Genomic DNA, 24,585 nt, shown 5'->3' with positions numbered 1-24,585 from the left:
CCCTTAGGTTGTCAAATGTCAGCATCTGCTATGACACAGTTCACTGTGTTTGTTTGCTCTATAAATCATTTAGTTATGAAGGTTGCAAGTCATCCTGTGTGCATTTCATCATTTCCTGCAAACAGTTTTAACCATGTGTTCCTCTTTTGCTTTTTGGGGAAGCATTTTTCTTGTACTGGGTGCCCTTTTGTGCAGCAGGTGACATGTGAACTCAGACACTAGTAAGAGGTCCATTCGCTTCCAGGCTAGAATTGTTTTTCAGTTCCTGTTCTGCGTTTGTGTTTCAGACATCCCTTATCTGTGACCATGACTCTACCAGTTGACTCGGCCATGTACCGTTGGCGATGGCCAAAAGAAGAAAGTTCACCATTGGAATCAACACCTCTCTTATCGTCTGACAATCCAAGGCAGAACCGGAAACACAACTGGGACAGATGTAGGGTTGTCTTTCCTAGTAATGCTAGATTTCAAAAGGAGTTGGAAAGAGTCCTGAAGATGTACTGCAAAAATGGGATACGAACCACAAAATATACTTTGCTGACCTTTTTACCCCAAAATCTCTTTGAACAATTTCACAGGTATGAAAAGGCACCACTACCACCAAAAGAAAACCACAAGGATGGTTATTTTATCTGTTTTCAGTAAATGGAAAAAAGGTATTCAAAAAAAAGAATCATACAAAAAAGCACATAATGCCTTTAGAGAGGTAAGAATTAGCTATTGTTGCAGATTTCAAACTCCTCCTTTAAATTGTCATCAAAGGTTTTCCCATTATATAAGTCTGGAACAGGCAACACAGCATAGGCACACACCATGTTTGTTATACAGCAATGTTTCACAACCTTGACAAGTTTAAGATATGTGGACTTCAGTTCCCAGTATTCCTCAGTCAGCATATCAGATACAGAAACATGGTGTATATGATCTTCCCACATAACACCAAAATTACAATAAAATAAAATTGTTTCTTTATTTTAAAATGACCAAAATGTTATGAGATTTTAAGTAACAATGCGAAAACCTTGGAAGATTTAAGCTAGATTTTGGCCTATTCATAGTATCTCTATTGCAAATCTGATTGACATCAGATATTCAACGAACTCTAAATTAAAAGTGGAGATCATTTATACAGTGTATAAATACTGTATATTAGAAAGTGTGCAGAGAAGAGCAACAAAGATGATTAGGGGACTGGAGGCTAAAAGAAATGAAGAATGGTTGCAGAAATTGGGTGTGTCTAGTTTAATGAAAAGAAGGACTAGGGGTGACATAATAGCAGTGTTCCAATATTTGAGGGGCTACCACAAGGAAGAGAGGGTCAATTTATTTTCCAAAGCACCTGAAGGTAAGACAAGAAGTGATGAATGGAAACCTATCAAGGAAAAAACCAACCTAGGTCAAAGGAGAAAGTTCTTGACAGAACAATTAATCAGTAGAATGAGTTGCCTCCAGAAGTTGTGGATGCTCCATCACTGGAGGTTTTTAAGAAGAGAAGAAACAGCCATTTGTCTGACATGGTATAAGGCAGGGGTGTCAAACTTGCATCGTCACAGCAGCGTCGTGTGATGTATAGGGACTTTTTTTCCCTTTGCTAAACCAGGCAGGGGCAGGGCCAGTACATGATGCATCCAGCTCACAGGCCACGAGTTTGACACCCCTGGTATAGGGCTCCCTGCTTTAACAGGGGATTGGACTAGAAGAGCTCTAAGATTTCTTCCAACTCTGTTATTCTGTTCTGTTCAGTGTATTAGAGTGGAATCTAATACTCCTCTTTGGCACCATCTGTGGATGTGCCAATGAAGTTTACCCCTTCTTCCCTCCATAAACACACATGCTCTAAACTTTGAAGAAAGTCAGAAGAACCTCCCTATCTCATGGGGAAGACTACAGAAGGGGAAGGAAGGATTGGATCAAAGTCTCATTGTGCAACAGGAAGTCACACAAGCAACCTTGAATTCCATATTTAGATATGGGTGATGATTTATAAAATGAATAATAAGGGACAGTCCAATAGCATTTTAAAGAGTAGGTCATTTAGTATGACATGAGATACTATACAATCCTTTCTTGGGCTATTTAGACACTAGATTGTGATGTGTGTCAGACGTTGCCTAATTCCAGTGTGTTGGGAGAGGCTTGGTGATTCATTGGGAGCTATAAATAACACTTCTTTAAGTAATGAGATGGTCCAGATCCTCAGGAAGCTATTCTAAGCACCCTTCAGAAGAAGCTTTAATTAAATTCATCTGACCTGAGAAATTATAGACCAGTCTTGAATAACCTAGCCATAGCAACTGGGTCATGACAAAGCAGCTATACATTTTCTCTGGTGGAGTGGATCATCCAGAACAATTTAAAACCATCCCAAGACCTGCTTAGGAAATTGGTTTTGAAGCCATGAGATAATCTACAGCTCTGCCTTGGCTGTCAATAGTCTGTAGGTCAACATTTATGTGGCTTTAATCTACATATAGTTTTACACTTGTGCATAAGAATGTTCTTCACATTGTGAAGGAAGATAACAGATAATACACATATGATTGAGAATATATGTGCTCGCTAGCCCACAGTTCCTAACAGGCCATGGACTGGTATCAGTCTGCAGCCCAAGGGTTGGGAACTCTGCTGTACACCATCTTGCCTATTTGAACCCTGGCCACACAGATGCTACAGCTGACTTGTCACCGTGCCACAAACTAACTCATCACAATTTAGTCTAATATTTTATGCAAAATCACCCTGCATGGTTAGTGTGGTTCAGTGCATGATTGGAAACGCAAAAAATTAATTTGGTTAAACCATGGTAAATGCATTGCATAGACACAGTTTTTGGACAGAGTTAAGTTTAGCCATTAAAGCAAACGAACAAATAAGGATTGGTGGTTGGTTGGTTGGTTGGTTGGTTGGTTGGTTGGTTGGTTGGTTGGTTTGATTGGACCAGAAATCATTGCCCCACCAGAACAATAAGAAAGAGGATAAACATAACAACTCCATTAATGATTCTATCCTTTTAGGTTGGCCAACATTTACTTCCTCCTCTTGGTGATCATCAACTGGTTCCCACAACTGGAAGTTTTTCAGAGGGACATCACAATGTTACCTTTAGTTGCTGTGCTTTTAACTATAGCAGTTAAGGATGGCACTGAAGATTATAAGAGATACAAACTGGATCAGCAAATCAATTCTTCTAAAACAAAGGCATACAAAAAGTAAGTCTATAAATGTGCCATTACATTATTATTCCTAATATCCCTAACCCATCCCCTATATTGATGTAAGCAATAAACTATCAGAATACAATTTGTAGCTTAAGATAATTTTATCTTTATAATACCTGTATTGCTGCAATTCTGTTGGTCCATTCAATTTCCTGTTAAAAATTGTATCTCAAACATCAATTCTGACGAATATCACAAAATTCATAATGTTATGCCACAGTTATTTGGATTCCTACAGAAGTAAGATTTATTTCACATAAGCAATCATGTAATATGCCTGGTTTTAGCTTATTGCTTTCTACAAATTCAGCCATTGAATGTGCAAACCATGGTTTGCAACCACGGTGCTTTCTTTAATAACCCATAGTTAAAGCATGGTTTAGGGTGATGTGTGAAGCTATTCTACAGATACTCCTCTTTGCATCACATATAATATATAGCCATTCTTTAATTGAATATTTTTTTTGACAGTGCAAACAGCTGGAGATGCAAGCATTTTGGGGAATGAGATACAAATTATGGAAAACAGTGTACAGACAAATTTCTCTGCGTGTAATTTCCATGCAAAGAAATGTGATTGTTTGGAGTTGTTGTTTTAAATTTCAAGTATTTAAAATTATAAAGGCCATATAATCCACACATATCTGAGATTCAAGTAAGAGGCCAGTGAACTTCTATTTTCTATTTTAAACTGTTCAGAAAGTTTTGGTGTCATTGTACAACCGAGGAAAAAAAAATCCAGATCAGCAGCAAAGCAGGCACTAGGACCCAGGATCGCTCTTTTTGATGGCAGCAAAACTGGTTTGCAGAAGGATGACACCTCTGTGTTTCAACAGGTGTTGACTAAAGCAAGCAAAAGCAGTTGGCTCAATTAAATTCAGCCTGACACTTCTCCCTGGAAGAAACCAACTAGAATAGTTTGTGTTTTAATTCTTTAAGTGTAGCTTTAAAGGGGCAGGAAGATGTCGAGGAAATGTGCTCAGTAACATTCCTACAGGATATACATTGGTTCAGAAGACCGTGCTGCCAGAGTGTTGTCTCAGAGTCTGAGAGTGTGGAATCTGTGACGAGAAGGAAAGGGGGAAAGAATGAAGAAACTAAACGAATTGTGCTGTCGAACTTGCCCTTCGAAGCCAAGTGGAAAGAAAATCCAAACAGATATTATGCAGGCAACAAAATCAAGACCACCAGATACACATTCTTGTCTTTTATCCCTAAAAATATTTTTGAACAGTTTCACCGCTTTGCCAACATATATTTTGTGGCCATCGTTGTTCTTAATTTTGTGCCGGTAGTCAATGTTTTTGAGCCAGGAATCTCTGTGTTGCCCATCTGTGTTATAATGGCCATCACTGCTCTTAAAGATGCTTGGGAAGACTTCCGGAGATACAAGCTGGACAAGGAGATCAATAGCATGGACTGCCTAGTATACAGCAGGTAAATACCTTCTGGGATGCAGTTTGGGGAGGTTTCAGAAGCAACTTGAATGAGCCTTCAGATATTATCCAATGTTATTTACTACTAATGCTACTTTGTCTTAAATAATCTAGCTAAATCCATAAAAACAAATATTTTAGTATTGCCGAAGAGAGTGAAATTTTCTCTAATAACCCCACCCAAGTTGCTTTCTTCTGTTTCTTTCCCTGTTCCAAACTAAACTTATGTGACATATCATAGAGATGTAGTGTTCATTGCAAAGACAATAGCCAAGAATTGAGTTGTAGTTTTGGCAGTTTTCGATCTTTTTTAAATGATTCCCAAAATGTGTTTTGTTTTGTTTTTCTGGTTTTTTTACAGCTGTCATATACATAACAACCCTTTTATATCGCTAGTCAGATTGCTAGTCAGAACCTATAAATATTTAGGTAAAATCAGAACAGTGAGCAAAATATGTGTACAGTTTCTGTAATACTTTGATAGTCCATCTCTTGGTTTCTAAAAAATGATATCCGTGCTGCTGTCATCATTTACTGAACTGTCACATTTTGTTAATCATGTTTCTTTTCTTATAACCATTGTAAATGTAATATTTAACATATAATTATTGTAGTATTTAGTTGATTATTATATTTCTGTTCCTAATTTCTTGGCCTAAAGGAGAACTATTGAGGAAACTAAAAATTTGCATCGGGACACTGGCCCAGTTCAGACACCACAATCAAACCACAAACCAACCACCAGAGATATCCCTAAGGCCTCACAGTTTCCTTCTCTTCCTTCCTTCATCCTTCTGGTATTACAATTCCTTCTCTCACTTCCTCGGTCACCATATTTTTTCACCCACGCAAAATAAGGCCAATGATGAGTCACACAACAGTACTTTACATACATACCAGAATTCAAACCCAAAAGTTTGAACTGAGTTTCCTATGCTGCCTTACAGACAGCAATGGAGTTTTTTTTTTTCTCAAGTTTGGTTGTAATTTACCTATTTTACTTGTAAACTATGAAGAATCAAGAAGAAAAGTTGGAATTGAATTTGTGTGCATGAACCACTGAACCATATGAGAACATTTCATCTTTAGGTATGGAACCTGAAGTCATGATATCTGAATTATGTCATTTTAGTGGCACAGGGGATGTGGTGGCTCAGTTGCTAAGACATTGAGCTTGTCGATCAAAAGGTCATAAGTTCAGTTGTTCGAATCCTTAGTGCCATGTAACAGGGTGAGCTCCCGTTACTTGTCCCAGCTTTTGCCAACCTAGCAGTTCGAAAGCACATAAAAAATGCAAGTAGAAAAATAGGGACCACCTTTGGTGGGAAGGTAACAGCGTTCCATTCGCCTTTGGCATTTAGTCATGCCGGCCACATGACCATGGAGAAATCTTCAGACAGTACTGGCTCTTCGGCTTTGAAACGGAGATTAGCACCGCCCCCTAGAGTTGGGAACGACTAGCACATATGTGCGAGAGGAACCTTTACCTTTACCTTTAGTGGCACAGATCCATATTATTGTCCCTATTAGTGCTCTTAGGAATAGGAAAAGAGAATTTTATTACTATCTGTATTTTATTCCTGAGTTTCTAAAGAGTGGAGAAGTGTTGATCTGAATTTTGCCACATATCTGTATCTTCATCTCTATACCCTGCTTTAAATTTAGTTTAACTCACTAAATTCCAAATCTTTTCCTAGGCCTCCTAGTCTCTGTAGCATAAATATGCCACGGGATTTTTCACTAATAGGCCAATTTCTGATATATTTTAGTAAGGATGGGAAAGCATTTACATAGGCATTTACCATAAAGGCTTTATTTCTTTTTAAGGTTAGAATACCTAAACTGTGGCCTGTCGTGATGTCCAGCTATGGGTGGAACATTCTTTGTTACTATTTGTCATCCGAACAGCAAGTTGGCACCAGTATGGAACTTAATTTCAGATAAAAGTCTAGGAAATGATAGTGTACAGGTGTATATTTGAATACCATACTATTAGACAAGATCTCTGCTTCCTTGCCACATAAAAGAAGAGTAAAACAAATATTTTCTTTAGTGGCAACAAATTTTGATGATTACCCTTACTCAATTTTGCCTCAGGGCTCTGACCTAAACTCAAAATTAGAGGAAGCTGAACTAGTAGATGGGAACTGCTTTCCCTAAGGCAAGTGATGAATTTTGGCTAGTTGGACACCAGCAATTAATTTACCTTCCGATGCCACTTAGAACTTTCCATACCTCCAGATGGTAGTCACTTGGAATTTTCCATAGTGTTGTCCTTCAACATTTCCATGGAGCTATGTGATGGGTGCATCAGAACTCTTAATTGCCTTGATGTATCAGAACACCTTGAATTTAGATTTTTTTTTTTCAATTTCAAGTGACAAAGGCATAGATCAAATCATTATTTTTCTTAAAAATTAATTATATTGGCTACAAGGAAAACTTGTGATAAAAAGTTGAAAGTTTGTAAAATGGATGAGATCCTTTATAATTGTTTTTAGCAGTACTTTCTTATCACATATTTCTATCAGGTCAGGTTTAAAGATATTGATAACATATTTAAACTGTGCTTCCCATAGCTTGACTTTTTTACATACATGTTCATATATCCTGGATCTGTTTGGAATACAAGAATTTTTCACACACTGCTACAGTATTATGAATTGGGATCCATAGAATGCCAGTTGGATTAATCCCAGAGGTGAAATCCAGCAGGTTTTGACAGATTCTGGAGAACCGGTAGCAGAAGTTTTGAGTAGTTCGGAGAACCAGTAGCAGAAATTTTGAGTAGTTCGAAGAACCGGCAAATACCACCTCTGGTTGGTCCCAGAGTGGGGTGGGAATGGGGATTTTGCAGTATCCTTCCCCTGGAGTGGGGAGGGAATGGAGATTTTGCTGTATCCTTCCCCTGCCACGCCCACCAAGCCACTCCCACTAAGCCACACCACACCCACCAAGCCATGCCCGCAGTACCAGTAGTAAAAACATTTGAATTTCACCACAGATTCATCCTACATATGATTTCTTATTTTGAAGTGTTCCTGGCAGATGCTGCTAATGAAAGTTCTTCTATAATCTTCTTAAGATCATTTCATCATTGCTTTTATAAAAAGAAAGTTTACTTTAGTTTTGCTCCTAGTCATTCTTCCTTTTAAGCAAAAAACCTGAGGCATAACATCATGGTACTAAATGAGGAAGTGTTTTGTTTTATTTTATTATTTTGTTTATTAAACTTTTATGCTGCCCATTTCTCTCATAAAGTGACCGGTTTCTCACTATTTATATCTAATAATGTGAAGTACTTGTTGGGCTTATTTTACACAGTTGCAGCTAGTTCCTAAACCAGAGCTTCTAATATTTAAGACAAATCTTCACAGGCTGTTGTGAGATTTCTCTTAGAAAAGCTTGTTGATGTCCTAATACCATGTTCGTCTTCAGCTGATCTTGAAATTTTACCTTGCAAAAGGCTAACCAAGGCTTCCTCTTAAATAGAATTGATTTGCATAATGTTATTAATAAACATGCTGCAACACTGAAATAACTCCAGGCAATGAATTAATGGAGGTAACAATATTTATCAGGGAGACAGGGTCTTACGTCTTCTTGCCAAAACTTCCATTTACATACAATTCCATTATTGGAAAAGCCAGGTGCCTCTTCAATCATTGCCAGTGCCACACCTTTTGGTTCCAGTGCTTTGTATAATGCAGGTTTTCGAGAAAGGGTGTTCTCCCAATAGACAATGAATGTTTGAATGTACATATCTATAGAAGATTTCTTCCACATCTTAGTACATGATCAAACTGTTCCTGAAGACATCACACTCATTTTGAACATTGATTTTGCTCATTACACAGAAAAAGGGAATGCTAGCAACATCCTTGCGGTAATTCTTCACAGTGTTAGTACTATTAGGCTGGGTTTAAATTGTCTTCACAAATTCCTACCAGTTGTGCTTTTCAGTCATCTGGGAGAAGGAGAAAATTTAGTACTGACAGGCAATCTTTTGCCACATGTCCTAACCAAAGCAAGGAATATAAAGAAAATCAACCTAATATGATCTGTGCTCTCTAAAAGCACAGTTCTAAAAGATCAGTTCTTTTTGGGAAGATGAAAGTGGGAGTCATTCATTTGGACCTGACTGGACTTGGGCAAACTGCATTGAACCAGATATAGATCCAACCCTCTTTCATAAATCCAGGTTGGGAACAATCAAATTATGGATATAAAATATATGGGATCCACTCACTCCAGTATGAGACCTACTCTATAGCAGTGGTGAAATGTGAAATTTGTTACTACCGGTTCTATGGGCATGGCTTGGTGGGCCAAAGAGGTTGTAGAAAAAATGCTTTTAAAAGCCTCTGACAATCCCAGCTGAGTTGCCTGATCGTCAGAGGCTTTTTTTTCTTTTAAAAACATTTTTTCTACAACTTCTTCGGCCAAAGAGGTTGTAAAAAAAATGCTTTTAAAAGTCTCTGACGATCCCAGCTGAGTCGCGTGATCATCAGAGGCTATTTATTTATTTATTTATTTATTTATTTATTTATTTATTACTTTTAAAAGCATTTTTTCGGCCGAAGAGGTGTAGAAAAAATGCTTTTAAAAATAAAAAAAAGCCTCTGATGATTGCGCGGCTCAGCTGGGCAGGGATTTTTGCGCGGCTCAGCTGGGCAGGGATTTTTGCGCGGCTCAGCTGGGCAGGGATTTTTGCTACCGGTTCTCCGAACCACCCGCCACCATGCGATCTGGTCCAAACCAGGAGCATTTCACCCCTGCTCTATAGGCAATCACCATTTTCATTTCCTATTAAACATTTCTAGCTATGAGACACTGTGAATTGCTTGAAAACACAAGAAGCAAAATTAAAGAAGCCAGATGGAACAAAAAGTACATGCCCTAAAATAAAATAGTTATAAAATGAAAACCATGATGTGGTTCTCTATACTATCTACCCCTATTTCCAAAAAACCTCAAAATAATTTGCTAGGATTTGGTGGCTTTAAAGGGAATCAGTATTGTTGTTAGGTGTCGCATAATAATAACCACTACCAAAACAGCATGTAGAGAGTTTTATGGAAGCTTCATATTGAAGCTTTAAACTAAACATAATATGATTTTATTTGATCTTAATATACAATATGCTCTCTGAACTCAACCATTGTTGCTAAAAATGTGGTTTTTTTACTTCATGCATTGTGCAATCTAGATCAATTGTGGTATGTTTACAACTGATCCTGAAAAAGGAAGGTAATAAAGGAAGTTGAATTCATGAGAACTCAAGGCTGCATTACTCAATGAAGATTATAAAATCATTTTAATCTGGTCATCTTTTTAACCCATACTGGTTGTCCTGGATCATTATTACATTTTTTTTTCTCTAATAGAATATTGGAGAATTAGAAACTAGAGTTTCATTCTTATATGGTAGACTGTTTCCAGAAAGCAACATTGGAGACTTGCTCTATTGGCTTGAAAATGTCAGGATAATCATTCCAATGTTTAATATAAATTGTCTCTGGTATTTCGATTTAAAGCAGAAGCAGTTTACCATGAGAAACTTTATTCGGCTAACTGAAGGTGTATAAATTCTGTAAATTTGAAAATTCTGCCAGCTAATATATAGATTACATTTCTTCTTTTCATCTATTTGATTGGATTGCAGGAAATGCCTAAAAAGTGTAAATAAATGTTTTCTTTGACCAAGGAACTAGTGTCAATTATCTTGTGTTTCTCATTTGGGAGTCAATATAGAGTTTAAGGTGCTATTAGATTTAGTCTTCTCTCAGAATACCAATTTGGCATCTGGGCATGAAACATACTTTGTTATCTTAGATGGATGAACTTTTTCAGGCACAGAACAGTCACTAGCCAGTGGTGAAATACAATTTTTTTTTGCTACTGGTTCTGTGGGCGTGGCTTGGTGGGCATGGTGTGGCTTGGTGGGTGTGGCAGGGGAAGGATACTGCAAAATCCCCATTCCCTCCCTACTCTGGGGCCAGCCAGAGGTGGTATTTGCTGATTCTCCAAACTACTCAAAATTTCCGCTACCGGTTCTTCAAACTACTCAAAATTTTCGCTACTGGTTCTCCAGAACCTGTCAGAACCTGCTGGATTTCACCCCTGGAACTAGCCCAATGATAATGACTTTTGCCTTGGAAAAAACTGTTTTAGATTACCATGGTGCACAGTAGATGGGACTTCTCTTGAAGCAATTTGGAGGCTTCAGATAGTAATGATATGGCATTCAGATTGTTTCCTACCACATGGAACCTACCTTGTCTTTAACCTCTTTGGTTAGTTGTGGACTCCCAAATACAATTCCAATTGCTGCAGGAGCAAGTTCCAAATCCTGTCGCTACCAGTTCACTCGTGCGTGTGCGCGTGCTCACACACACTTGCGCAGAAGCGTCCAGGCGGGTGGGCGGAGCCTCATCCCGACACCGCTACCAGTTCACCCAATCCAGTGCGAACCGGTAGCAACCCACCACTGAATTGCTGGCGTTGATTATATAAAGCCCCATACAACCCATGAACACAGTTCTTTCTGTCTCATCTGTCATGAAGGATGAAAAGCTTTTCTCCAAGTGTTTCTTTTCTTATACATACTCACATGTCCTCAATTCGTTAGTTACCCTAGTTGTAGAAAGCCATCTTAAGGAATATTTACTTGCTACCTGGTACGCTGAGTTTAAAATGCCAGTTTCAATTAATCAGCTCAGGGGTTTTTTGGTAAACTGTCAAAAGATTATATCCAGAATATGTCAGTACACTATTTTTACTAATTTACTAACTGATGGATTCAAGGCCATAGCAATACCATTTAGAATTTATACATTGTCCCATAGTGATTTACAGCATTCTCTAGATGGTTTATAATGTTAATATTATTTGCATATTGCCCCAACAATCTGGGTCCTCATTTTACTGACCTCAGAAGGATGGAAGGCTGAGTATACCTTGAGCCCCATTGGGACTGAACTCCAGGCTGTGGGCAGAGTTTGCCTGCAACACTGCATTCTAACCACTGCTCCACCAGGCAATAGCATGCTGACTTCCAAGCCACAATTGATTAGGTATCCTCATTTGCATAGGATAGCATAAACATTCTCTCAGCATTCCTAAACAAACCTTGACAGCCCCAAACAATCCACGCTGAAACCGGAGTTGGCAAATGGTGTATTGCAGCTGCAAGGTAGATCGGAGACAACACTAAGTTACATTAGTTTAAAGTTGGTGCTGAGAGCAGCCACCTCTCAGCATTTTTTATATGTCAGCGCAGGCTCCGCCCATCCCACACACATAATGAACAGCTGAGCTATTCCCAGCTGATCAAGGTATTCAAACGGGCTGCCAATTATCCCTGTGTCGGCCCGTGACATCATCAAATGCTGCCGTCGCCTCCATTCACCTGTGATCCTCCACTACTTCCACTCGCTGCCAATCCTTTCCTCGACACGTCTGGCTGCCTAACACCCAGTGCCACCATCACCAATCCCTGTGAAGAGTTTCCCTGTTTCAGCTTCCAGGTATCTTTAATTTGTGTTCCCACAGCCTCCTTTCCGCCTCCCATATGCATTGTCGAGCAGGAGATTGGGCTCGACAGGCGGCCCCCTTTACTAGAAGCCCCCCTGCAAGAGATAAATTGGAGATGTTAACATCAGCCTTCAGCTTTTGTGAGTTTTTTCTATGGAACCGTCTTAATAGCCATTCAGCATTGATATTTTCCGCAGCCACCCAGGAGGCATCCTCATAGGAATATCCCTTCCACTGTACTAGGTATTTGACTTTGCCCCTGTATATTTTAAAATCTAATATTTTGTCTATTTCATACTGATTGTCCTTTAGTGGTCCAGGGTATTCTGAGGGGTCTCTGAAGGCTTCCACTGGTTTTAATAGACTGCTATGAAATACTGGGTGGATCTTGCCTAGTAGGGGTGGGAACTTCAGAGCTACTGTTACTGGGTTAATCACCCTGATTACTTTAAATGGGCCTAAATACTTAGGACCCAATTTTCTATTCGGTATCCTCAGTTTTATATACGTTGTGGATAGGTATACTTGATCTCCCACTCGGAAAGGTTTATGTTCTGCCCTCTTCTTATCTGCTTGCTGTTTATACTCCTTAGCTGCTTTCTCTAATGCTACTCATTGGTGCTAGGGTGGAAGGCTGAACTTAATCCTTGTGTTGCTCCTACAGCTTGTATAAAGTTTCGCCAAAACCTAGCTGTAAACTGTACTCCTCTGTCTGAGATAATTCACTGAGGTACCCCATGTAGACAATAGCAATGCTTTGCTTTCTGTTGAATGAACATTTTCGCTAATCATCTAGCTGAGGGCAGCCCGCTACATGGTATAAAATGTGCCTATTTGGAAAACAGATCTATTACAGTCTATAGTACCATGTTGCCATTGCTTTCTGGGAGGTCCACAATGAAATCCATAGCTCTCAGCGCCAATTTTCTCTCAGCGTTCCTAAACAAACCTTGACAGCCCCAAACAATCCACGCTGAAACCAGAATTGGAAAATGGTTTTTTGAAACTGCAAGGTAGATCCAAGGCAACGCTAAGTTACATTAGTTTAAAGTTGGCACTTAGAGCAGCTGCCTCTCAGCGCTTTTTATATGTCTGCGCTGGCTCTGCCTGTCCCACACACATAATGAACAGCTGAGCTATTCCCAGATGATCGAGGCATTCAAACGGACCACTGATTATCCCTGTGTCAGCCCGTGATGTCATCAAATGCTGCCGTTGCCTCCATTCACCTGTGATCCTCCACTACTTTCACTCGCTGCCAATCCTTTCCTCGACACGTCCGGCCACCTAACACCCAGTGCCACCATCACCAATCCCTGTGAAGAGCTTCTCCATTTCAGCTTCCAGGTATCTTTAATTTGTGTTCCCACAGCCTCCTTTCCGCCTCCCATATGTGTTGTCGAGCAGGAGACTGGGCTGAACACATTCTTGAGCAGAGTATATCAAAACAAATCACTACTGTCCTTGCTGTATGTGGTCAGGCATGACTATGACTAATCAATCTTTCCTTCTCTTATTAAAAAGCATCATTTGAAAGTCTCAGGTAACCAAGGCCATGATGACCAGCAAAGGCCAATAACTATGAATCCATTTGATGTCGTTCATGGCATATAAAACTTTGTGACTTGGACTGCAAGAGGGCTGAACATCAAAGCGTATGCATTAACAAATCAAATGAAAGAATGAAAGAATATTGTGTGTATAGTGAGAAACTAAAAGGAAAGGGAAGGATGTAATAGATCCAAATAAAGGTTGGATGATTTTTATTGAAATGGAGTTGATTTATATATAAATGGGGGCAAGAGCAGGCTTAATTAGGAATGAAAGTGCTAAAATATATTAATTGTTGGGGGTTGCATATAAAAACAGGAATCCATACAGTTGCAAATTAAATTCCAGTGAATGGTGATTATAGAAGAACTGGAGAACCATCTTGGGAAAAATAATGCAGCATTTTGAATGAATGTAATCTGGATGAAAACATTATTCTGTTAGGTGACATGAATAGCTGGTAGGAATAGGAATGCAAATAACATGACTGGACCTTTCAGAAACCCAAGAGAGAATGATAATGGGGATCTATGGTTACCTTCTTTTTTAAAAAAAAAAATGCCTGTTTTAAGTATAAAATGATTCATACATATGCATGTCAAAAGAATAAATCTAAATCTCAAAGCATGACTGATTTGATCATTTCCAAAGACTGAGAGAATGAATAAAGTATGTGAGCACAATGAAGCCCTTAAGTCCTGCTATCCTGAGTCATTGTGGTTGGGAGAATGGAGCGTTCCTGAGAGGGATGAGCAAAATGTACTGGGAGCGTATGCCAGTGTATTCTCCAGGTAAAGTCAACAAGTAAAGAAGATCATCCCAACAACCCATTAAAACAAGCAAGCATCACTATCAGACAGCAATAATATTTACTGGAATTGGATGGTCATTTGAATGACAACAGCAAACGCAAGAACAAACAACTTTCATATTTTATTTTTAAAAACTGGATAGATAACAAGATAAGATGAAGACGATATAGTGTTGGATGATGTCCTTGATGTAGCTAGGAATTTTGCTGCTGGTGGACCAATGCAGAAAAAAGAAAATCCAAAGCTGGAAAAACAGAATTCAGTGGACAACTAGAAACATGGGTTATATGAGGGAAAAAGAGAAAGAAACAAAAAAATATAATTGGTACAAGAGGATGTGTGAGTTCTGTTGAAAAAGCATTAGTAAATAAATTGAATAAAGGGTCAGCGGACATAAAGAAAAAGCTATGGGAATCATTTGAAACAGAGTGAAAAATAATCTGTTACACATTATCATGGAATTATAGTAGTGGGATGGAAAATCTGTGCTGGAAAGATGACATGAAAAAAGCCTATGGATAAGGAAAAATCCATATAAGGGAATGATTGCTGCAAAAACTAAAGATAAATATTTTATAATACATATAGAGAGAAGACTGAAGTGGGTGGCTATAACAAATCTAAATAAGTAACGTGGGAACACTTTTCAGCGTTGACAATAATTTAAGAGTGTTAGAAGATGCTAATGTGTTTTGACTGCATTTGTGAAAACAAAGATATTTAATTTTATACACTGCTATCCTACAGCTTAAGGCAACCCAAAACATTTTTTTGCAATAACTCAAATGTTTTTTAAAAAAATCTTTATTAGCAGTAATCTGTTCTAAAATGTTACTACTCTGTTGACCTAAAGAAAAAGATACACCTGAAATTTTAATCCAGTTTTACCATTATATAACAACATAGATTAATGAAACATTTTTTGTAGATTTGTCCGTCTCCTTAAAAACTACTTGATAACTTATTGATCCTCTTGAACTTAAAAATATGAACTTAGGGGAATTCCCCTGAGTAGAGATATCAATGATATAATATCAACTTTCAAAGCATCTGGTTGCTTGTGAAAATTGATATGATTCACTTCCTATATTTATCTTAGCAATTGTTTTTTAATATATTTTAAGATTCTTTTTCCACCTAGTCACTTGTTGAGATAGATGGCCATACAAATTGGATGGATGGATGGATGGATCTGCTTTCCCCATAAATCCACTTGCATTAAAAAAAATATCTTTAAACAAAATGCTTTCCTGGGCCCTAAAGAAAAGAGGTGCTCCAGGCGTTGATAGGGCAGTCACAGATTGTTAACAGATGGTGCATCTTCTCCTAACAGGAGCCAAAACACCTACATTGAGAAGTGCTGGAAAGATGTTCAAGTGGGAGATTTTGTGCAGCTGCAGTGCAATGAGGTCATTCCTGCTGATATTCTGCTCCTCTACTCCTCTGATCAGAACAGGATCTGTTATCTGGAGACAGCAAATCTGGATGGCGAGACCAACCTTAAACAAAGACAAGTTGTGAAAGGCTTCTCCCATCAGGTAAGCAACTTTCCTCTCTCTTTTTTTGGTAGAAGAGAACAAGATCACTGCCTCCTTTAGGGAAGGAAGGGTCCAATTGTCCCAGATATGGAGAGAGACATTTTCAGTGTGTTTCAGAATTTGAAACCATTGGTTATTTTCAGAAAATTAAATAATTAAATATAACCCTCCCCCACCCCCATTTTTCCCCCCTCTGCATTTTAAGTGTCTCTTGGAATAGTTTTCTAACCACTGATTTTTAAAACTTACCCAGAGTGCACAGTGGTGAAATTCAATTTTTTTTTTACTACCGGTTCTGGGAGCGTGGCTTGACGGCATGGTATGGCTTGAGGGCATGGCTTAGTGGGCGTGGCAGGGGAAGGATACTGCAAAATCTCCATTTCCATCCTACTCCAGGGGAAGGATACTGCAAAATCCCCATGCGCTCCCCACTCCTGAGGGAAGGATATTGCAAAATCTCCCTTCCCACACCACTCTGGGGCCAGCCAGAGGTGATATTTGCCAGTTCTCCAAACTACTCAAAATTTCCGCTACCGGTTCTCCAGAACCTGTCAGAACTTGCTGAATTTCACCCCCGAGACTGCAGCAAGACAAGAGCATAAAGGACACTTAGGGAATAATTTATATCCACCTTTGTTTGCAAAAGGCATGAAGATGGGACCATTTCAGGTGGGGGATTCAAGGTTCCTCAGGACTCTTCTATGGAAACGCGATATGGAGGTCTTGTGAGACAGCCTCAGGTTCTTATTCCAAGTTGTAATTATTAGTAGAACAGAGCAGAAGAGAGGAGAAAAGTAATCTTTATAACATACCAGCTGTTGAAATGTTACATTAATCTTACACAAAAGCTGGGTTTTGAAACATGGGTTTATCAGCACAGGAAAGGGCATGCTCTACTCCAGGCCTGCACAGAAACTTTCAGTCTGTCAGCATTTTTGTGTAGACTGTCAGATGTTTGACAAGCCTATAGTTGGAGGAGGGGATGAAAAAACAGGTGATTTATTGTGCTCCAAGATGATGAGCCAGCTTGCAGGCTGCACTGTCAGATGGTCATCTACCCTGTGCAGATCAATTGATTGGTTATATTAGTGTGTACAGCCTGGGAATGAGGTTCTAAGTTTACCCCTAACCAAGACACAGTCATTAATTTCAAACAAGCCATTAATGGGTCCAGAGATATATCTTAAAGAGAATGTTGTGACCACCAGTTTAAAAAATCCAGCAGGCAAGCAGTGACTTTTTACCAATATGTAAGATTTCCTTGCACCTTCACTCAGTTTTCTTCAGAATCTTTTTTTAAAAAATAACTATTTTATTTATAATAGTAAGAGAGAAAGAGAGAGATGAAAATTACGAAGGAAAAGAAAGAAAAAAAGTGAGATTATATAACATGATAAATAATAAACATAATAAAGAACATAATAAAGAAAAAGGAAATGTAAAAAGAAGTGACTTCCAAGCTTATCACATAGAAATAAGCTTAGTAACACTTCACCACTATATATAGGCATATATTGTATTGTAATTTTATTCAAATGCATTGAAAGGACTTAGGTGAACTAAATCCAATTTAAAATCACTTACTTCAGGAGAAAACTAAAGCTTCATCCACCCACTGGAAATGTTAATATACATGTGCATTTTGGGATGCAAAATTCAGTGGGATATGAAAAATTGATAATAAATGTTAGTCTTACTTCAAATTTAAGCCTGATTGGCCAGAAATAATATCCCTGTTCCCACATTAATATTTTTTTCAGAAGCAGTATAATGGATATTTCCTTTTATCCATTTTATATATAAATCCATTTGTGAAATTTTTAATTTTGGAAGAAGTATATTATTTAAATTATAGATTTCTCAAACACATTAATGACAGGTCCTGGTTAAAGACAAAAAAATAAAGTCAGCATCATCTAGACCACGGGTGTCAAACTCAAAGCCCATGCGCTGGATCCGGCCCACGGGGTGCTTAGATTTGGCCCATGGGGCCATCCTGGAAACAGTGAAGGACCAGCCCATGGTGCCTCTGCCAGCGAAAATAGCTCAGGAGGACCGCATGCCGCCTTCCCATTTACATTTTCGCTGGCAGAGCACTCCAGGAAGCCCCGATACAAGTGATTTTGAACTGGCCACACCCACCATGACCCTGGCCACCTGGCCACGCTCACCCAGACCCCCGATGTCAAGCACAATCATTTGCTACTACAAATCATTAATTTTGTTTTGTTTGTTTCTTTACAGAATACGGAATTTGAGCCAGAATTATTCCAAAATATCATTGTTTGTGAAAAACCTAACAATGATCTCAATAGATTTACAGGCTATATGTAAGTTACTGCAGTTTTTATTTTTACCATTCAATCACTGTTATCAGAGCCAGTAGAGAAAAGGGGAAAGTAATAAAATATGTATGTGTCATGATTTCACAGCACATTTTATTATTTTTCATTGCTGCAGTTTGTAAAGGATGCCATAACAACGTTATGTTATGTTATGTTACGTTGCGTTATGATTATATTCTACTCAAAATGTTTTGAGATATTGTGAACAATTTATATACTATTATTGTACTCTTCCCAAGTATGCAAATAGTCCAGAAATAAATATATTCAGCAATATTTTGCTATATTCATTCTTCTTCCATGAGGATTAAGACTGAATAGACTATTAGTACTGCTGATGTCCTTCTGCAGAGAACTTTGTGTTTGGCTTGAGCACTTTAAGAATAAAATTTCTTTTATCCTCTACCAAAGTATCCTTATAAAGTGGGAGCAATTGTCATTGTTTAAGAATGGAATTAGATGGATTTGTGTGATGATTATAGGATGAGGACCTGACATCTTCAGAAAGAATTTGAATGAGCTCAGGAGCTCTGCAGTGCATCCTATGTCAGAATTAGGGATTCAGAGTTTGCACCAGAAGACTATTTTGTGACTTCATTTCACAAAATAGTCTTCTGGTGGCACAGCAGACTAAAGCACTGTTAAGTAACACCAGCTGCCTGCAATTACTGCAAGTTCAAATCTCACCAGGCTCAAAGTTGACTCAGCCTTCCATTCTTTCGAGGTAGGTAAAATGAGGACCCGGTTTGTGGGGGCAATAAGCTGACTTTATATAAAAAAGAACACCGCTTTGGGGGGGGCAAAGTCCTACTAAGCAGGTATATACAAAAGTATGAAGGCTATTGCTTAACGCATTGTAAGCCGCCCTGAGTCTCCGGAAAAGGGCAGCATATAAATCGAACCAATAAATAAATAAATAAATAAATAAATAAATAAATAAATAAATAAATAACTAAATAAATAAATAAATAAATAAATAAATAAATAAATAAATAAATAATAAACAGATGCACTATGTAAGCAAGTCAACCACATTTCTGCAAATTCTGCTTTCTTCAGCTTAAAGTCCTCTTAGGTCCTTTTTAGGCTTCCCAAAAATGCAAATGTGGGGGGAAATTAATGAAATATTTGCCTCAACCATTTCCATCCTCAATTTCCTTTAATTATGAGAAATATCTGAAGAGCTGGAACCATATTAGTCTTCCATAGATTCAGGAGTCTAGGATGCAGTCCTTTATCTGTGCCACTCTGGCTGTTTCCTGAGAGCAATATCAGGAAAAGATACCTGAGGCTGATACCTGGGTATTCAACCTTATCTGCTCTTTCTGTTTACAATGGGTGAATTACTAAAGAGCTTTCCAAAAATATATTCACCAATCAGGTTAATCCATCCAACTCCTAACATGATATATCAACTAGTGGGAAGTGTATTGATAAATTATTCCATAGCACACTGAATGTTTTTATAATCTAAAAGTGAACTAATACAGCCTTCTTCTATAGTGCCCCATCTAAGCACTGCAAATTATCCAGAACATATTCTTGTTGCTATCTATCTGTAGTTAATTATTCTGACTCATGAAGAGTCATTGGGTTTATACAACCCATGTGATATGAAACTAGTACTACAGAGCCCAGGATATTTAAATATGCAAACAAATGTCAATTCCCAACAAAGGTAAATGTAAATCAACACTGCTGGGTGTGTCTCGTGATTGCTGTTCCTAGAAACTGTCTTATGGCATGCCAGTATCAGGATCATCTGAAGATGGGCTGTAATTATTTTGTTTCTATGGATCTTCATTTTATATTGTATCCAAGTATTTTAAAATTGGGAAAGGCCCATGCTTCATTGATGAGGACTTTCTTTAGGTCTGAGGCTGATCCTTTATCTGTTCCTTTTTAGTGGAAAATTGCAGCTGAGATTTCCTACATTAAAAGCATATATTCAAGGCATAGAACTGAAAATCCAATCACCTATTCCATAACCTTTCCCATAATTATTTTGCAAGTATGTACAGATAGCAGTTAACAGAAAGGCTGGCATAAGAGATGAAGCAGCCTGTAGTTCGCACGAACTCTCCCAAACTGTCATTTGTAGCATCCAAATTCAATGGTCAAACACTGATAGAGAAGTTTTCTACCAATTTCTGATGTAAAGTAAAAGAAATAAGGTATTGACTTGGACAGGACAGGACAGGACAGGACAGGACAGGACAGGACAGGACAGGACAGGAAAGGAAAGGAAAGGAAAGGAAAGGAAAGGAAAGGAAAGGAAAGGAAAGGAAAGGAAAGGAAAGGAAAGGAAAGGAAAGGAAAGGAAAGGAAAGGAAAGGAAAGGATCCCCCGTAGAGAAATCAGACCAACACACTTGTATGGCATCATCCCCCTCTCCTCTGTGAGAAGGAGACAACAAAAATAATAGCAAATTGGCATTCCTTCTTGCTGTTAAAACCTCATTTACTCCAATCCTGAATATTAATTTGCTAGAAATGTCTAGCAAAGTCAATTTTTCTGAGTGTCAGGGTTCTGATAGTTTCAATGGGTGGTATTTTTCAGAAATGTGGTGATGATCTGTGTGGCCCTCCAAAGTCTTTCTCTCGCCTTAGATTCCACCATAAGGAAGGCGAATTTGTGATAAACATTCTTTTCAGAATTTTCCAAAAGTAAGCTTGAAAGATGGGTCATAGAGAAAAAAAAACTGAAGCATTTTGAGGCTTTTTTTCAGACAAAAGACAGATGGTTGCTTTAAAACAGCCTTTGAGCATTAAGTATGAAAAATCCAATCAAGTGCCTGCGAGCATTTCACCATGTACATAGATTTATCTGCAGTGGCAAGGACATCCTTTCTTTAAATGCTGCTGGCAAATATACCCAATGTATTGAATTTCCACTGCTGACACTTTGGTACAACAGAAGGTAGGAAGAGCCTCCGAGATCTTTGAACACTTACATTAAAAGAATGTATTGTGTGAAATTAAAAAAAAAATGTGTTGTGTCAAAGCATTACATGTTGATCTGTAGAAGCCCAGGGCACAAGACATCAGAGAAATCATCTTTTCTGTAATGTAAATTCTCAGCCTTTTAACACTGATTTGAAACCTCAGCATGGCAGCGATCCCCTGCAGTACTTTATACCATCAGTGAGCCTCAAAACATAATCACCCACGGTCACGACATTAGTAGTGTATTATTTAGTACTGAGAGAACAAGAAAAAAGATATGAAGAAAACAATGGACATCTATCTTCTTTGCAGGGAACAGCCTGATTGCACACGAATTGGACTTGACAATGAAAACCTTCTTCTTCGTGGTTGCGTAATAAGGAATACAGAGGTTGCGATAGGAATTGTTATCTATGCAGGTAATTACTGGATTTGTTTTTCATACAGCTACAGATTGATACCAGGGTCACGAAAAGTTCTTTTCCCCCAGCACTTTTTGTGCAATGTAAAATTTGTTTTGCCTCTAGCACTTTCTCTGTAAAATGCAGAATTGAGGAATCTACCCAGTGGTGGAATTCAATTTTTTTTACTACCGGTTCTGTGGGCGTCGCTTGGTGGGCGTGGTATGGCTTGCTGGGTGTGGCTTGGTGGGTATAGCAGGAGAAGGATATTGCAAAATCTCCATTCCCTTCCCACTCCTGGAGAAAAGATATTGCAAAATCTCCATTCCCACCCTACTTCTGGGGCCAGCCAGAGGTGGTATTTGCTAGTTCTCCAAACTACTCAAAATTTCCGCTACCGGTTCTCCAGAACCTGTCAGAACCTGCTGAATAGCACCCCTGAATCTACCCCTACTAATTTTTTTTATACCAGCTCCTACTCTTCATTATTTTGGATAATTTTTAAGCTGAGTAATAATTTTAGAGAACACAAAAACTGCCTGTGTTACCATTCGTAGTTTATTCTGAGAAATATATTCTTACTTAATGCATCACTTTGGTTAATTATACCTTGCTTCTTGAAAGGCAGCTTTATGGTTTGAGAGAAGAAGAAATGCTGCGTTATTCAATACATACAAGAAACCAATCTGTGGCCTTTGGTGGCATTCTTCACAGGGTTGTGAGCAGGAGGATTGTGCTGTTTTTGTAAACTACCTTAGAAATGCTTGTTGAAGATCACTATAAAAGCAGCACTTAATCAAGATGTGTAAAATGGAAAGGGAAGAAAGGTTATGGTGTGTTTCATTAGTGACTGAATATAGGTGAATGGTTATACTACACAGAGAGAAGAATGCATTGTCAAGAATGATTTTTAAAATAATGGGTTCTGGAACTCTTCAAATTCTTAGGCTGGGAAAAGGGGAAGTTGCAATCTTAACCAATCTGAAGAGTTGTCTTCACCTTATATTGTGAATATAAAATCCCCATCCCAAGTCATCAAGAACTGCCTAAATTTCATTCCGGTTTGCTCTGAATAACTTGGCTTCTGACTGAGGTGTCAGCATACACTTTTTTTTAGTTTGCATAAAAATGTTGCAGTTGCTGTGCTGATAACAGTAAAACTATCACTCAGGAAAGAGACATTTGGAACTAATTTCCATCCTTATCTTGTCACTTTAAATGCTGTAGCAGCTCCTGACTTTAAGAACACAGGCATAAACCTAGCAGTACCTCTTGGGAATACTTTTATTTTCCTAGTAAATCGCTTTTCAAAATGTCTTTTCTTTGATGCCAGAGGTGTTCCCATAATACCAATTGCTTATGAGCAAGGAAAAGTGGAAACCTCATATCACAATGATAATACTGGTTTTGTTTTTATATTGTATTTATTAGAAATGTGTAAGGCCACCCAACTCTACAATAACCTTGAGCAGATTACAGTAAAACCATAAAAATACGATTAAAAACTCAAGTGCCAGAATAAAAATAACCATTAAATAGCACTTAGCAATAGCAATGGCACTTATATACTGCTCCATAGTGCTTTGTAGTGCTCTGTGAGCAGTTTAAAAAGTCAGCATATTGCCCCCAACAATTTAGGTCCTCATTTTACCAATCTTGGGAGGATGGGAAGGAGTCAACCTTGAGCTGATCTGAATTTAATTTCTGGCTGTCAGCAAAATTACCCTGCAATACTCTATTCTAACCACTGCACCACCAAGGCTCCAAATAATATTCAAATGTATAGGACTCATTACCTACACTCTAACCCAAGTCTTGGGGAAAGAGCTCAGATGGGGGGGAAATGCATCTGGGATGGTGCTCCAGATAGCAGGGGTTGCAACAGAAAAGGCATGCCTCCTAGATCCCATCAGTGGAGCTGCTTAATGCGTAGGACATATTGAGCATGCTGAATATGCCTAGTTGTGCAGGCCAGACAAAAACCACAGAAAATATGTGATCCTTTAAATAATCAGGCCCCATGTAATGAAATTCCTTGGTTACAACTTCTCCTGAAATGGGAACCATTAGATTCCAATTTACTCTGTGTTTCTTTCTGGCCTGCTGTTTTGTTGGTACTTCAGATTCACTTTGGGAAGAACTAAACAGCATTAAAATTATTCACTGCTGGATCTAACTTATTGGACTTTCTTTATGTTCACCCAGAACACGCACTAGTAGATTCTCATTAAGTCACTCTGGCAGCTGTGAAACAGTCAAACTTACTTAGAAATCAGTCGGCCATCTAATTAGGTTTTAAGGCATTAAAGTACTCTGCATTTTTTTGGCTCTAGTTGATATTCATTGTGAATAAGGACTTCTTTAACCACCAGCCATTCCATTTGCAAATAATCCCCAACAGACTTTAAACCTAATCTATGATTTCTCCACATTATCAGTAATCTCAAGCACATTCAGTATGATGTTGCCTGTACAACTGTAGCTTTTCAGTTGTAGACACCTATGCACAAAGACTGCTGGCCACGTACTCGTTTTTTTAAAAACTAGCCAGTTGCTGGATACATTGTCCCCATTAGGTTGCTCTACCTGCATAAAAAGAGGAACAATGGCATTCTTAGAATTCTTCACACACACGCAGATAGATACTGGCACACTGCTCACACATTTGTTCACCTATATTTTTGTACATCCACTGACTGTATTGTGAAATATTTTTTCCAGTTGCCGGCTATTAAAGCCGTTGCAAGGAAAGACTGACTATTGAAACTATTAATGCAGAGAAGCTTCAAATAGTTCCTCTTCA

The 24,585-nt window shown here is 38.4% G+C and overlaps 1 protein-coding gene across 2 annotated transcripts in view; it reads left to right on the top strand.

Annotated features, from left to right (window-relative positions):
- The first annotated feature begins 293 nt into the window (after nt 1–293).
- ATP10B (ATPase phospholipid transporting 10B (putative)) overlaps nt 294–24,585 on the top strand; it is a 72,560-nt gene continuing 48,268 nt past the window's right edge. Inside the window, exons 1-5 of one of the 2 annotated variants that reach the window (XM_034406429.3) lie at nt 294–578; nt 3,015–3,209; nt 15,887–16,091; nt 18,336–18,421; nt 21,694–21,800. In XM_034406429.3, the coding sequence (XP_034262320.2) occupies nt 307–578; nt 3,015–3,209; nt 15,887–16,091; nt 18,336–18,421; nt 21,694–21,800 (865 nt within the window). In that variant the 5' untranslated portion in view covers nt 294–306. Of the gene's footprint in view, nt 579–3,014; nt 3,210–3,997; nt 4,656–15,886; nt 16,092–18,335; nt 18,422–21,693; nt 21,801–24,585 lie in introns of those variants that run through there. The other variant, XM_034406435.3, reaches the window with a different exon arrangement.

This window comes from Pantherophis guttatus, chromosome 2, assembly GCF_059756535.1.
Source record: "Pantherophis guttatus breed Tessera chromosome 2, ASM5975653v1, whole genome shotgun sequence".
NCBI lineage: Eukaryota > Metazoa > Chordata > Lepidosauria > Squamata > Colubridae > Pantherophis > Pantherophis guttatus.
The sequence above is the reverse complement of the archived record's forward strand: the minus strand, read 5'-3'. Positions and strand labels throughout refer to the sequence as shown.